The sequence below is a fragment of the Hoplias malabaricus genome, chromosome 16 (genome assembly GCF_029633855.1).
Source record: "Hoplias malabaricus isolate fHopMal1 chromosome 16, fHopMal1.hap1, whole genome shotgun sequence".
NCBI lineage: Eukaryota > Metazoa > Chordata > Actinopteri > Characiformes > Erythrinidae > Hoplias > Hoplias malabaricus.
Genome location: NC_089815.1, coordinates 20,941,825 through 20,958,717, shown reverse-complemented (window position 1 = coordinate 20,958,717; position 16,893 = coordinate 20,941,825). Strand labels below are relative to the sequence as shown.

Here is a 16,893-nt window from a genome sequence, read left to right as displayed (position 1 = left end):
TCTGAATCTCATGCTTCAAATGAGCTGCAGAAATTTCAGAATGATCCATTCGTGTCCTTCCTTGGCTGTGAAACCCGTGATGGATGGCTCTTAAAGCTCCATTCTTCAGGTGATCTGACAGGAACGCCATTGTGTTAAATGGTCCTTCTACCTTCAGGTTGATTAATATAAAGGATTTAGGACATGAGCTGTGAAATTAGCCAGTTAGAAAGAGTAAAACTGAGCTGCACTGACAATAAAATAAGAAAAACAGCAGAGAAAGATTTCAGAGATTTGTGTCAGTCAATACTCAGAGTTGTGAATTAAATTTATAGTTATAACAAATAACTGCACCAGCAGGTAACAGGTCACATTCCATAGTTTAAACTTTCAAATTTCAGTTTAAAGTTCTCCTGCTCACATACAAAGCTCTGCACGGTCTGGCGCCAGCCTTCCTTTCTGAACTTTTACACCCGTAGTGTCCTACAAGGTCTCTGAGGTCCTCTGAGAGCAGTCTTTTGTCAGTGCCCAAATTTAAATTAGTTACCGCTGGTGGTAGATCATTTGGCGTGATGGCACCCCAGCTCTGGAATTCTTTACCACAAAGTCTTCATCTCTGCTTTTCATTTTCTTCTCTCAGTACTTCTGCACTCTACAGGCACAAGTGTCTTCCTCTAAATCTAACTTATTATTATTAGTAGTATTATTATTAATATTCCATAGGCTTCAGGTGGAGATCCATCATTCGAGAGAACACAGATCTACTGTTCCACAGCCCAGCTTTTACATCACTCTAGCCAAGCACGCTTTCCCTAAGCTCTTCAGCAAAAGATGAATTTACTCATTTGCAGTGTTAGTTTTGGCAGCTGATTTGGGTTTAATCACATTCTTAAGTATTTTATCTCATTTTATTAATTTAATTATTGTTAGTTTTAGTTGACAAAAAATAAAAATAATTTATCACATTTTAGTCCATTAAATTTAAAAAAGCCTCAATTTAGTCATTATTTCAAAGTCACTATTTCAAAAACGTTAGCTTAAAAATTACGTTGAATTAAAAACATGTTTACATCCCAAATTTAGCATTTATGTACCATTTGAATTTCAAAGAGCACTCACTGCAGCAGGCGTTTGCGAACCAAGTGTAAAACTTCTCCAAACGTTTCAACTCTATGAATCATTGGCCAACAGTGGCTACAAACAACTCGCACATGCTGTGTCAGAAACTGTGCCCTATTCACTATATAGTGTACTATTTTGTGGTATTATCCAGAACATAGTGGAAAATCCCAAAATGGAAAAAGTAATGTACGCCCAATGTACACTAGCATACAGAAGATACCCCTTAATCCACGCATATTAAGTGGTGTCTGTTCACTACCCTCCTGATGTCAGCTCCATATAATAGTTCACGATAGTGAGTACTACTGAGAATAGTGAATAGGGAACCATTTAGGACCCTCAAAGAAATGATTCGCTGGGAGTCGATTCGCTTTACTCGTTGCCTGGACAACAGCAAAGAGACAACGCCTTTTCTGTTTTATTTCCTTGTGATTTTCTGTTTTCAAATCAGAAACCTGATAACGGATCATTTATCTGATCAGATCTTTCACATTTTTTGGTTTTTATATGTTGACAAATAGTGCAAACCATTTCATCAAATTATTATTTTTATTCAGTTCTCGTCTAGATTTGTTATGAAACATATAATTTTCCGTCATAGATTTTGTTACAAAATTAACACTGCTCATTATAAGGACTGTCCACAAACATTTGGACTTAGTGTATATTGATTCTTAAATATATAAACACAGTATTTATAGTATTTACTTTTTTTTTTAACTGTTATCATTGGCTTTTGTGATTATGGATACAGTGTTATGCAACTAAGTTTTAATTAATCAAGTTATGCTCTTTATCCAACATCAATTCTTTACATAAATTCATAACATAAATTCTTTTGCCCAAAATAAGGTACATCAAGCTTTAAAGGAACAGTCGTTTTCTCCGATACTTCTTCTCCATGTTATGGAATTGACATGTATACTGACACCTAGTGATGTGGATGTGCCAGAAATTCTGTAGAAGACACATTTTAAACATGGTTGCCCTTTGTGGAGGACTGGTTCAACAGAGATAAAACTCGTTCTTTTTGAAACTCTTCATCTCATATGAGTTGTCCTTTAAAGAACAAATGTGAATAATAATAGTATTTGAACACCTTTATAAACATTATATGCTACGCTTTGCTTGTAAAAAAAAGACCCAAATTGCTCCTTATTTCATTACGTATTCTGATATGTTTCATATGTAATGACATTTTTGCCGTAGTAGTATTATGTCCATATCACACAGATCGGCTATACACCACTATACATCACTCCAGAGCTCTTCATAAAGCCAGCAGTCTGCAGGGACTCATCAGCATGAGGTATAATTAAAACAGGAGATGGACGTTCTTCTTCTTCTTCTATTTGAATTAAATCCAATGTATCTCATTTTTGCACCCCATGGTGCTATTTAGTGAATTCTTTCAGTTATTCCACCATGCTGTGATTCTTTACAGTACAGACAGAATGAGCTCCAAGCTCTAGCCCATTGCAGCCCACCATCATCAAGATCCAGGGGTATGTGTGCTCAGCCTGCACTCAGGCTCTGAACACACACACTTTTATGAATAATGAGCTTGAGTAATGTCAGCGCTGCGCTCCAACTTCTATTTCAGTCATTGATTAATACAGCATCCGTAATTTCATTCAGATTAGATACTGCTGCACTAGTCCCTGTCTTCACCACTTACATGCACTCTACTCTTACAACAGTATTTTGTTTTAAATACTGTTCTGTCTGTCCGAGTGTGTGGAGGCTCAGCAATGTTGAGGATACAATTTAAAATCTTGTAGCGAGTGAAATCCTGCACTAAAATCAAATTTTGCATTGCCATTGGATTGCCAGTAAAGTCACATGCACACTGATCGCATTGCCACAAGTAGGATATGAAAGTGGCTCAAATCCGATCTAAAACATAAGATTCAATGTGATTTTTGTTCTTCCCAGCCACAAAAATGACACGTGTATGAAGCAACAGATCGGATTTGGGACTGCTGTGTGAACGTAGTCTAAGAGGATCTCAGGGCTCAGAACCATTGCTAGTTAATTCAAGCCTGGAGATGTCACGTCCAGTTTGTTTATCTGTACTTTATGCATCCTGTAAATGAAATGCAGTGCTCATCCTGTACTTTACTAAATCTATCACTGTACACTGTCAGAAAAACTGTCACTGTGGTGATACAGTTTTGCTGTCACTCTGGTGGTACCGTCAAGGGTACACATTCAGAACCTTTAATTAGGGAACATAACTCTACCTATTAGAATTGTAGTTTTTAATGTTTTAATGTTGATTTCATATGCTCAACGTATATTCTTTTATCTTACACAGTTCTATAACAAAAACTTACAAGAGAATGAAATGTACCTATAGGAAACAAAACTGGACTTTAACACCACTGTTGTACCTTTAGTGACAAAAATTTATCTGTACAGTATTTTTTTTGAGAGTCAATCCCTGTACTGTACAGAAATAAACACTACTAAATCAACTAAATCAAATTCTTTACTGTACTGAATGTTTACAAAATCAAAAGTGAATCAATCCTGCACCGTACTCAACCACTATACTAAGGAAATCTTATCCCATACAGTACTGAATGTGAAATATGATAACTACACATACCAACTACAACTACATGCATATACTAAGAATAATACAGTGAAAATAACAACAGCATATGCCAAACTACTATCTTACTACTATCAAGTGTATGATGATGTGTAGGTTTTTGTGTGTGTGTGTGTGTGTGTGTGTGTGTGTGTGTGTGTGTGTCTGTGTGTGTGTGTGTGTGCGCGCGTGTGCCCAAATACTTGTGTTTAAACCAATCAATCATAAAAAAGTCAAGGTCAGGTACAGTTTATTTTTATTGCGTGTATTGTGATACAGGTTGACCCAGCAGGACCATGTGAAGTGTTTCTATTATCATGCAACATGAAGAGTAGAATGATACATTTACTGTAAGAATACAGTACTGTGCAAGACTCCAAAAACACCCTTCCATTTATTTCATTTCCAGTCGAAAGGCCCATTATGTACAAGTGATTTTTCAGTGTCAGAAAAAAGCAAGAAACAATATCATTAGGTATTTTCACAGACATCTCAATTACTGAATATAATATCAAAATTCTCAGTGTTGAATGTGTCTACCCACAGCTTCCACTCTGTTTAGGAGAGCTACTTTCACTTTAAGCCAAATATTGCAGTGTTTGGTTTCCTCTCTTCCACAGTTCTGTAATTAGCCCTATTTGGACCGAATTCATTTTACTTGTGGATGTGGTGTAAAGTAATTATTTTTGGAGTATCTCAGTAGTTTTAATCCTGTCCGAATAGTCATTTTTTCAAGAGAGCACAATCCAATTTCAGGAAAGATTCCAGAACCTACTGTAAAACAACCAGGTTATATTAATCCCATCCGAGCTGACATGTGGGTGAGTATTCTATCAGATCCCAGGGTATAGGAGTTTTATGCTGGTGTTCTCGAGAGTGGAGGCACTGGAGGAGGATGTTTATTGATTAAATATTTGGTTCAAGTACAAGTCTAAGCTCAGCAGCTGAACACGTGTCTTACTCATTATGTTACCGTTAAAGGTTCAAAATATAAATTAAAATAAAATAATTGTAAAGTAAAGTTTTGCTATTGTCTCACCCATTATCTGTTTTGAATGACTAGATGATAAGGTCATATAAGAGTTGGATATTTTTGGTGTGAGGGCTGTTCTCAGAACAGTTGCGACAGTCTTAAATCTCTAGTAGCTCTGCTGTGTCTGATCCAAAGTATTTCTTTATTGTGAACCCACCATAAACTTTACTGACACCATTTGGTAAAATGACATTACCCAAGCTCCCCATGTAAAACTACTCCTGTCCAAATAGGGCTTTAGAAGCTGCAGTTTCAAATTCTCATTATCCACATAATTCAAAATACCTTCAGGGATGAAAGGTACACATCCTTTCAGACCCATATCATTGAGGGCCTCACAATGGAAGGATGAACTGTGTATTTTTCAGATCTGAAGCAAGAGTGGAGCTTGATTTTCTTCTGTTTCTCAAAGATGAAAGCTGTAAGTACTGTTTATCAGATGGAGACAGTTTTGCTGGTCTGCCAGGTGCTGCACTGTTTTTATTATTTATCTTTTCATCATATTTTGGAAGTATCTGTATTTTTATATATTTCCCCATATACAAGGGTAAAATCTTACATCTGCTTCCATCAGAAATAGCTTCTGAAAAAGGAATAACTTGTACATAATGACCATTTTAAGTTGAAAAACATGGATTGAGATAGACCAAGTCTAAAGTTTTAAAAGAATAGGACCAGCCACTCCCCAGGTCCCCCTCCTCATTCAGTGGTCCATGGTCCAAACCTCAACATCTGGGTACTACAATCCCAAAAGGACGTTTAGGAAGGAAGCTTGAAGGAAAAGCCTTAAAGGGAGAAACTCACGGCTTGCCCCCACTGGAGCCGGGCAGGGAGGAGGACAGCCCTGAGGGCCTGAGGTGAGAGCGTGATTCATAGGCAACCTAGAGAACACAGAAATACAGCAACATGTCAGACAACTCATGATAAAAAATTACATTAGTCCCGTTCCTCCCTTATTGCACATCCTTGCACCCTCTGTTTACGTGTGCCCTTTTAGGCTGTAGAGGTTTTGTTTCCTCCATTTTGCTAAAAAGAGGTTCTCATTAGCGCCCCCTTTCAGTATTTAATACACATAGTCAAAGCACTCCATTACTAAGGCTGTTACTCATGATCCACTGCAATCTCTATGATTAATTTAGAGGGAAAAAGTATTTAGCTCCCCTTAATAAATGAACTCATACAGTTAATGGAGATGGGAGCTGACTGTGCTCCAATACTGTTTTCAAGCTTCTGATGACTTGAATACTTATAACCCTGTTGTTAACCCTTTGATGACACCACAGTTCTAAGTAGGGCTGTGCCATATCATGTCATTCGTGATAATATTTTCATATTAAAAAAAATCAGCAAAAAAAATTGCCGTAAATCAATAAAATCAATTGCCGTAAATCAAAAATCAATATCACAATAATCGTGATATTCTGACTTGTTTGCAAAATGACTCTGTGATTGTTTTATTATTTACGGTGAAGCTTTAAGGTTACTTTTTGTTTAATTGTTTGCTTTTGCTGTTTAATTCGCACACACTACATTTTCTGCACTTTGGTTGTCTGGTATATTTTTATGCTACATTTTTTATACAAAATCAGAATCTTGGTAAATTACTATTGTTTCCAAAATAAGCAAATGTTTACCAATATAAACATATTGTTACATTTGTAGTGAAATAAAACTTTTTAACAAATAAAACCATTTAAAGAAATATATATGAAATATATTTAATTTAATATGATTAATATTAATATAACATATATTTTGTTGCATTAGTTTGTTCTTGAAATTAATAAAAGTATTTTTTGTGCTTTTTTTTATATCGCCAAGAATATCGTTATCGCCAAAACACCCTGAAATATTGTGATGTTATTTTAGGATCATATCGTCTATCCCTAGTTCTAAGGCTATGTTCACTGGCTTAAATCTGATTTTGTGATCAAATTAGATCTTCTGGTCTGCTGTTCACACTGTATATACAAAGTGACCCATCAGTCTGAACAGATCACACAGACCCAAACGCGTAAAAGGACAATCCTTTTTTTCCTCCAAATGAGTTCTATTTAAAAAAACAGGGTATAAACATTGAAACATGAACTGTTTCGGCCATGCATATGAATATTTTCATATACTTTCACTCTAAACACAAATTTTCCAGTTCATATCGACATGAACAATATAAAATTGAAACAAACTACTAAGAAATAAGTTCCTTTCATGTTTGTTGCTTAAAAACACTTATTACCCATTTCCCCAAATTTTATTTTCTCATAAATGAGTGACAGGAACCCGGATTTAGAAATTTCACATGTTTTTAGTTTCCTAATATTGTGCACCAAATGAAAACCAGTCCATTTCCTCTTTACCAAACACCTCAGATTAATGTAAAAATGTTTTGGACCTGAGTCCATGAATCATTTGTCAACATCCATGGGTTGCCAGTAAAGTCACATGCACACTGATCGCATTGTCACAAGGTAGATATGGATCAGATTTCAGTACCACATATGAAAGTGGCCTAAATCCAATCTAAAACATCAGATTCAATGTGACTTTTGCTCTTCCCAGCCACACAAACAACACATATGTCTATGAAGCAACAGATCGGATTTGGGACTGCTGTGTGAACGTAGTCTAAGAGGATCTCAGAGCTCAGAACCATTGCTAGTTAATTCAAGCCTGGAGATGCCATGTTCAGTTTGTTTGTCTGTACTTTAAAAATAGGTGAAATAATTCAGTTAATACTTTAAGCATTCATTTGTGTGTGTGTGTGTGTGTGTGTGTGTGCAAATGCATTCACCATTGGGCTGCGTGTGTAGGCACTGGCTGCAGTACTGATTTGGGGTGAGAGGGTAAGTGAGCCTCCAAAACTGCCCGGACTGGCCAGTTCTCCGTTCAGTCCAGCGTGAGACACCACTCCGAAATGAGCTGGGTAAGAAGCAGGGGTCATGGACAGGGGACTGCGCAAAGCTGGCAAAAAAAAACATAGTAAGACATTGAAATTAGTCTTATCTATACATAGGTCAGCAGTCCTGATATATTTGTGGAAAGAACTGGAGCTCGTCTTACCCAAGGGGTCAGCAGAGGAGGCTGGCTTGGTGACCAGCCGCAGACAGGAAGTGCTGGGTCCTGGGGGTCCAGGGGTAAGAGCCTCATGGTGAGATGGGGAACTGCTGCCCGACTTAGAGGAAGGGGACTGGCATTTCTCTGCCTGAAAAACAGTTTCAATGCATTTATCATTACATAGAACAAACCTTCAGGACAACTGTGAGAGAGAGAGAGAGAGTGAGAGAGAGAGAGAGAGAGAGAGAGACAGAGAGAGAGGAAGGGAGTAGCAAGAAAATGGGAGCGCAAGGAATAGGGTGATGAAGTAAAGTGATTGAGTCAGAAAAGAGAGTGAAAAAGAGAGAGGCAGAGAAAAAGAGCAAGGGCAAAGGGGAGAGAAAGAGTGAGTGAAAGGGGAGAAAATGTGAAGAAAAGAGAAAGAGAGAGAGAGAGAGAGAGAGAGAGAGAGAGAGAGAGAGAGAGAGAGAGAGAGAGAGAGAGACAGCGAGAGTGGGTAACAGCGGGCAATATCCACTTCATCATTTACATATACACTATAAAAAAGGATGTGAGGGACACATATAAAGCTTATGTATATATATATATATATATCTTTCTGTAAATCTTGCCAAAATTTCTATTTTTATTATTATTTTTATTCACTGTTGTCACTTATTTGGTAATTTTTTGCTGCTTTTATTTTTCTTTTGTATTTTGTTATTGTTTTTTTTTTTTTTTTTGCTTTGGTAAAATTGTTCTAATTACGTGGTAATGCAAGTAAAGCTATTTGAATCTGAATCTGAGAGAGAGAGAGAGAGAGAGAGAGAGAGAGAGAGAGATTCTGTCATATCTGTGTATTTTTAAAATATGCATAATAAACAAACAAGCAGACAGATAGATAGACCCAAATAGGAGCTGGTTGATTTTGAGTAAAAAAGTATCCATTCTTACAAATAAAGGCACCAAAATTGTTCTTAAATGACACCACACGAAAGCACCAGATTAATCAAACAACGACCTGGGAGAGTGAGGACACACCCACATGGGCATGTGAAGCCAACCACTGCTTCTTTTCAAACTGCTGCAAACACAACGCCAGTAGACAGCTCATCATGCTTGGAAGGGGACACTTACTGCGCAGATCTGTTATGGCAGCTGATGCTTGACGCCCATGCTTGCTGCCACTATTTATGATGATGGGACAGGAAGGGCGTCAGTGAAGCCAACTGGGCCCCATCCACAGATGACTAAGAATCAAACCAACAATCTCCCAGTGATGAGGCCAATGCTTAGACCACTGCAGCACTCAGGAGACCCCAAAAACACACTTTAAACATGTTTAAAAATGTTTTAAACATGAATGGCCCCATGTGGGGACCCAGTCTATGGAGCATATTATGGAGAGTCTTCAGTTAAACTTTATAGAAACCTTCATGTAAAAATTGATCACTTTCATGAGTATTGATTTCTATGTTTTGGTGGAAAAATTACTCATGAGGAGCATGAGGAGGAGAGTGACATCATGGGAAAAATGGGAATATGGTGGGGGTCAATACCTGAGCTGGGTCTTTGCTCTTGCCTGGCAGGGGGCTGTGGGGTGGACTGTGGACAGGGGGCAGGCTGGGGGACCGGGGCAGCTCCTTCCTAAGTGTTGGTGCTCTGTCTAAACCGTTCCCATGAGGAGAGTGTGGGGTACTGCCCACTGGAGAGGAGGGCTCCTAGAGAGAGAGAGAGAAAGAGAGAGAGAGAGAGAGAGAGAGAGAAAGAGAGAGAGAGAGAGAGAGAGAGAGAGAGAGAGAGAGAGAGAGAGAGAGAGAGAGAGAGAGTATAGAAGGTATTAGAGAAAGCCAGGATAGGCAAAATTTATACAGTATTTATATAAACACAATTGATTCCACCTTCTCCATATAACAGCTTTTAACGGCTATAATATGGGCACCTAGACGATATATTCTCATGTATCATGCAGTAGCTCTCTCCCTCTGCCTCTCTATTCCTCTCTCTCTCTCACTCTCTCTCTCTCCCTCGCTCTCTCTCTCTCTCTCTATCTCTCTAACACTCTTTTTCCACTCCCTTTCACTATTTTTCTACTCAGCGATGTTTATCTATTATGCAGGCCTGCATGTGGGGGAGTGTGTGTATGTGTGTGTGCGTGCACATGTGTGTGTTTTGTTTTGTGTCTGTAAGGTAGAACTTGAAGAGGAAACACATTTCTGAGAGCTGCACAAGGAATTTGGAGAGGTAAAAGGTTTGGGAGTGGGGTGGTGGTGGTTGTGGGGGGAGTATTAGTTGAAACTAATAACGCTGAGCAGTGGTAGTAATACACCACGGCCTCGTTAAAGCGCCAAAGTCAATGGTGAATTATAAATGTAATAAAGTGGACTATTTATTTATTCATCATTCATTCATTCATTCGTCTTCAGCACAGAAAGCCTTCAGCAGCCCCACATCAGCCGGCTCTATACACTGCACACAAATGCTCCCACATTCTCTACCACTCAGAGCCTTTTCATCACTCAACATGTCATAGGTTTCACTCAAGAACATCCTTTAACATGCTTTAAAATGTTCAAATCAATGTCAGGTTAATATGTCATGTTAATGTAATTACATGTGTGCGAAATGCATTATTAAAGTTGATAACATGGAAAAAAGCAAGTTATTGATTGCAGAGATGATAAAGGGATTAGAATTAAAAAATGTCCACATTTTGCTTTATGCAAAAAAGTAAAATGTGTTTCAATTAATAATTTCACATCGGCCTTGCTCTCTGGGTGGGTAGGATGTGCCCCCCTCCTCATCTCTTTGCTCACAGTATTAAGAAACATAGGCCTCTGTCAGCTGATGTGACAGATCTGGGTATTTTGCATGCTCCTTAGTTGTGCAGTGGCGTTGCATAAGCAGTAGCTTGAAAAGAAGCAGTGGGAAGAATGTGCTCACCTCCACCCACCGGACACACTGATTTAAATTGAAGTTTGCTACATTAATTAGAACTTGTGCTTAGGAAGCACAGTAGCTGAGGGCTCCTGGGGTTGTGCTTTTGAGCCCTGCCTCAGGTTACTGTCTGTGAGGAGTTTGGTTGGTTCTCTCTGTGTCTGTGTGGATTTCCTCCCACAGTTCAAAAAATGCACATTGGTAGATGGTAGATGAACTGGCTACTTAAAAGTGTCCCTAGTTGTGAGTGTGTGAGTGTGTGGTGCCCTGTGATGGACTGATGCCCCATCCACGGTGTGTCCCTGAATTATGCCCAGTGATTCTGGGTAGGCAAAGTTTTGTTCATAATACCGGCATCAATGTTTTTCTTGTTCATTTTACAAAAAAATAAATACAAGATGATCTACCACCAAAAAACAAAGAAGACCAAGAACATTTTGTTGATTTTAAGAATTAAAATTACCTATTTATTCAATGTAACAGGTTAAAGCATGTGAAGTTTAAGGCGGCTGTGCGCAGTGTGCTATATGGAGTTTTTTAAACTCACTAACACCACAAATTGTCTCCCCACTGCTTACCTTTACAACATTTTAGGCAAAGACACACACTCACGTGAAATAAGAAAAATTCAGCAGTCCTCCTCTCTCTGTGAGATATAATTTGTGTTAATGTTGCAGAGATTTCAGAGATGTCCTGCTGAACTTGTGAACTAACCTACGCGTGGTGTTGCACCAAACACAGCCCCAGAAACACACACAAACAGAGTGTGCTCTTGTCTTATTTCCTACAATTCAGCCATGGTTCACTCTGAAGAACCTACTGTTCTTTGGTTCCAGCTGGGAACTCATTTTTCAGGTTCGTGAACCAGTTTATGTCAGTGGAAACTCGCTGAACTGTTCCAAAGGCTGAACTAACAACAGACAGTGTAATAGCGCCACCTTAAGTTCTCTCTGTGAAATAAGGCTGAACCAACAGTTCCTACTCACACATGCACGTTTTAACATTAGAAGTAAAGTCAGTCAGTCAGTAAGCGAAAATGCCTCTTCTAGGCCTTCCCGGTAGGCAGTCCGGCAAAAAAGGTGTGAACCCCCTGGCTTATTTTATATCATTTATAAACAATCCTTCATATAGGTGCCATAAGAATTTCCAGGTGGCACTGAGCCAAGCAGCCTTCATGACAAAATGGCTGACTGCTCTTTTAAAATAAGACATACCTCATTAGAGACATCCACCACCAGGTTGTCCTCACTCTTGTCCCCGTCACTGTCCTGAGAGAAAGAAATGGAAGTAAAGAACGTTAGTGAAATCCACATCAAAGCTGCCCTACGCACCAACACAACCACAGTTAGTTACAGTTAACACAGGGTGGTAAAGAGTGTTAAAGCTAAACAAACCCATAGGAGTTTACCACAGTGTTGGTCTGTGTTCACAACACGTTTTCATGTCAAGTCAAAAGCCAGAGTGTTATACGATGAGGTACCCAAACTTTTGACAGGCATTGCAGGCCTCTCTGCTATTATTTCCCTCTCTCACTCTCTCTCTCTCTCATTCTTTCCCTTCCCATCTCTGGGAACAGGAGGTGACAACGCTGGCACTTAGTCTCCATGGCAACAGGGCTTTGATGTGATCATTGCCCAATGTTCTTATTGACATCACCCTGCAGTGACATCATCACCTAATTATACCTAGCCTGATGGGGTCCAACTCAGACTCTTCTCTCTGGGTGTGGGCATGTGTGTACTTGTGTGTGTGTGTGTGTGTGTGTGTGTGTGTGTGAGAGAGAGAGAGAGAGAGAGAGAGAGAGAGAGAGAGAGAGAGAGAGAGAGAAAGCATGCTCAGATGGGTGGGTGAGCCCACCACCTGCTTTAATCTAAGAAAAACTGAGTTCTGTTCAGCAAGTAGTGCACACTGCACCATCTAAACTGTACCACTGTAAAATCACAACTTTGATCCCCATGATGGGCCTCCCTCTCCCCTCTTACACTGCGATTAGTGTTCTCCTTGAAGCGTGTTGAGCTGTCCAGTGTTGTATAAGGTTAACATTTCTGCTTCAGTCAGTTTCAAATGCTGTTGTATTGAAACATTGTGTCATAACTTGGATTTAATAATTCCTTTATTGGCTTTCATTGAAATGTGTTTTTCCTGCCTGTGTAAAGTTATAATTTATATAAGAAGTGACTGTAATAAGAATCTAAGATATAAACAGGTGTGCATTCATGAAAGGTCCGTTCTGATTTGAGGTCAGTGTGTGGTCATGAAGGTGAGGTAGACGTACATAGTGTGAGGGTCCGTCTTTATCGTCACAGCGTCTCCTCTTGGCATCGTTGCTCTGCGAGGTGTAAACTCCTGAAGGACCCTGGTGCTCCTCTACTGCCTGACTGTCTGTGGAAGACACAGACTTACTCTATACACATACAGAGAGAGAGAGAGAGAGAGAGAGAGAGAGAGAGGGAGAGAGAGAGAGAGAGAAAAAAAAGAGAGAGAGAGAGAGAGAGAGTTAGCACATGCACATACAAACACATCCACAGTAGCCACACTCCTATAATTGCTTTGTTCAGATCCAGGCGTATTATTTTGCTATTTTTATGTATAATATTTAAAATGTAACATTCATTCATTCATTCATTCATTCATTCATTATCTGTAAGCGCTTATCCAGTTTAGGGTCATGGTGGATCCAGAGCCTACCTGGAATCATTGGGTACAAGGCAGGAATACACCCTGGAGGGGGCACCAGTCCTTCACAGGGCAACACACACACACACCTACGGACACTTTTGAGTCGCCAATCCACCTACCAACGTGTGTTTTTGGACTGTGGGAGGAAACTGGAGCATCCGGAGGAAACCCACTTGGACACAGGGAGAACACACAAAACTCACAGACAGACACAACCGACAACAAAGGACATTAATTCTATCATGTTTTCAGGAATGAATAGGGAGGTTGTTGAACTACACAGAAGACCTAGATAATGTTCATAAATCATAGGCTTTTGATCCAAAAATAACTTCAGGGATATTATCAGTATATTCTAGTTATACAGTTTAAAGCGTGCAATTGGACATCTTCATGTTTTGAAAAAATCTGAGGCATTTTCAGGTGAGTTTCAAACAAAATTTATAGAGTCTTCCCCAGTTACTAATTCTGAACTTTACCATTGTGTGTGTGTGTGTGTGTGTGTATGTGCATGTGTGTTTCGCATGTGTGTGTGTGTAAATGTGCTCTTTTAAAGACTTTCAGCAACTGTGCATTTTCTGGGCCAAACAGGAAGTGTGTTGGACTCAGATGAGGGAGAAAAGGCTCTACAATCCCTCTATTTTTCCTCTCTCTCTGTTAATCTCTTACCCCCAGTCTATCCCCCCTCCTTTCTCCCCTCACTCTGTCTCCTTCCTTCCTCTCTGTCTCTCTTCATATTCCCTTCCTTCTCTTTATAGCTCTCTCTATCTCTCTCACACTCTCACTTTCTATTTGCTCGCACTCATTCACCCCTTCACCCTGCCTCTCTTTCTCCTCTCCTCCTTCTCTATCCCTTTCCCCTCGTCTTTCTCTCTGTTTACTTCCCTTTCTCTGTTTCTTTTTCCTACTACTATTTCTTTCTCTCCCTTCTAATTTGATGGCATCATTATTGCAAATAAATTCCGTCTGTGGCTCTGCGCTCTCACTCTCTCCTCCTCTCTCTACTTTAAAACGTCTTTTGTAAAACTACCTTCTTTTAAAGTAAGAAGGAAAACAACACGTCTCCTTTATATTTTGAGAAACCGCTGTCTTTGTCCATTAGTGCTGTCAAAAGCAGAGACACTTAATACACTGCCCTCCTATTCCTCTTTCATTCTGTACAGCGCCCCCCACCCCCACCTACTCCAAAACTCCTTTCTCTCTCTTTCCCTGAAGGCTAACACATGTTTCCTCTGAGGCATATGAAGCCAGGCCATCAGTATTTTCCAAACTGCTCCTAACACAACAGCACTAGATGGCTCAACACACTTGGAGGAGAACACTAAATTCCTAATTTGTGAAACCTAGGTCAGCTAGCATCACATTGAGTGAAGAGGGTAGAGGGAGAGCCATCCTACCCACTAAGTGAGAGCATGGGCCATTGTTCCTCTGGATGAGGCTATCACCAGGGGTCTAACTCACATTCTCCCGATGACAGGAGCTTAGACACTTGTCCCAATACTCGGGAATTCACCTGGTATCCATTTACAAAAAAGGAAAAAATTAGGTCTACATATGGATCCAGCTGCCATGGACTTTTCAGTTTTGAATTATATCTTCAGAGTAAAGTAAACAAGGATTAAAGCAATATATATTTGTTCTGACTGAAATTTTTAAGATTCATGTACGTTTTCAGGTAAAAATGCGGAGGCAGTGTGTACAAACCCTGTGCTCTCAACACCTGCTAAACATGTCAGATTATGATATTTCTGCACCAGGCTTCATGTAACTATTTGGGCCATCAAGTATTAAGTAGTTGTACTGTTGTTGACTATATTATATTATACAACTATTATAAAACCAGACAAGAAAACAATGCCTCACAACACAGCACAGAAGTGGAGGATGAAGAGGTTGGAGCGGGAAAATGCGATGTCTCACTCTAAGCGCCAAACACCAGTCATTTGACCACATCGACCCAAAAAACTGTTTGTGACAGATTTTGCAGTGAGGTTTCAGAAAACCCTCCCTTTATTATATTTCCTTTCCTCCAGAATTGTCCTTTTTAGAAATTCTTAAAATTATTTTTGTGAAAGTTGCTTAATATGTAAATAGATTTCGCTCCTATCTGTGCCATTTCTCCTGCAATTGTCCTTCAGGCCATCAGGTGTTGCAAATTTTCACTATTTCTAATCCTCCATTATTTAGACACAGTTAAGGTCTTCAAACACACCAGAACACACATCACCTCATCAACTGTCAACAGCATGAGGCAACTGAGCGGGGGACCGGCTGCTTGTGATGGAAATCCATCATAGCGGCATAGCTTTAATAGATCAAAGAAGAAGAAGTCATTTTTACCACCACATTTACATGTGATGAAGAAACAGATTACTTTGTAGTCACTGGATGACCCTGTTTATGCTCCATACAATAGGTCATCCACAGAGGTCTATGTTTGATTCATGCTGTTACATTTACCTTGAAAGTGGGATATCGGAGTTGCACTATAATAAAGGTGCTAGAAAAGGTTCTTTGAGTGATGCCATAGAAGAACCACTTTTGGTCCCATAAAGAACCATATTTGTTTAAGAGATATGTGAGAGTGAATAACCTTTAAAAGGTTTAAAAATCCATCACTTGATCTTAAGGTTCTTTACCCATTTAAACGTATCAGCAAAAATGGTTCTTTAAGTGGTTTTTCTATGGCCTCACTCAAAGAATCTTCTGTAGTACCTTTATTTTTAATCATGTGGGAATGACGTAACACCAACTTAACTGTGATCCAGCAAAGTACTCCCTAGTTTTTCATTGTTAGTTTGTTCTTGGTTAGCATTGTTAGCGATACCAGTTAATTAACTAATTCAATGATGCACAAATAGACAGAAGCTATAATAAACTGTGTAACTTTAAACACTGTTGATGTGCAGGCAGCCATCTTGTATTCAGAACTCAGGGTTGGTGAGGATCCCCCAGTTTTCAGAGTAGGGCGTTCCAGCTGAAATTTCCTCCTTGGAATTCTGAAATTCCAACATTAGAGTTGAAATGGAATGTAGGATTAGCAGATAATCTCAAGCTACACCCAGGCCGCTAGGTGCCAGTATAATCATAATGTGAAGAACAACGTTTTTCTCTTTCCTTCCCTCACTCCCTTTTCTGTCCTTAAGGCACCAACACAAGATTTGTGGATGAGTTTTTGATTGACTACAACCACCTGATATTGAAAGGGAAAGAGAAAGGATGGACAGATACAAGACTCTTCCTTTCTTAAAAGGCCCCATATTTGAAGTCATTCATCAAAGTCACTGGAGTGGACACACACACACACACACACACACACATATACACACAGGTTTGTTACTCACCCTGCTGGGCGCACCCTCTGGGAGCAGGAGAGAAAGAGAGAGAGAACAGAGGAAAGAGTGCAGTGGAGGAATAGAAAAAGAGAGATAGCGAGAGAAAAGGAGAGAGGGGGATTGACGTCAGTCCAGATAATAATAACAACAGTCCCCACAGCAAGCCAAGGTCATGGTGA

At 39.5% G+C, this 16,893-nt stretch overlaps 1 protein-coding gene across 3 annotated transcripts in view; it reads right to left on the bottom strand.

Annotated features, from left to right (window-relative positions):
• tle2b (TLE family member 2, transcriptional corepressor b) overlaps positions 1 to 16,893 on the bottom strand; it is a 95,064-nt gene that overhangs the window by 8,775 nt on the left and 69,396 nt on the right. For all 3 annotated transcript variants that reach the window (XM_066646981.1, XM_066646980.1, XM_066646982.1), the window contains 7 exons: positions 16,724 to 16,740; positions 12,976 to 13,104; positions 11,915 to 11,968; positions 9,323 to 9,484; positions 7,791 to 7,932; positions 7,522 to 7,691; positions 5,535 to 5,611 (listed from right to left, as the gene is read on the bottom strand). In XM_066646981.1, coding sequence (XP_066503078.1) covers positions 5,535 to 5,611; positions 7,522 to 7,691; positions 7,791 to 7,932; positions 9,323 to 9,484; positions 11,915 to 11,968; positions 12,976 to 13,104; positions 16,724 to 16,740 — 751 coding nt within the window. The remainder of the gene's footprint in view (positions 1 to 5,534; positions 5,612 to 7,521; positions 7,692 to 7,790; positions 7,933 to 9,322; positions 9,485 to 11,914; positions 11,969 to 12,975; positions 13,105 to 16,723; positions 16,741 to 16,893) is intronic.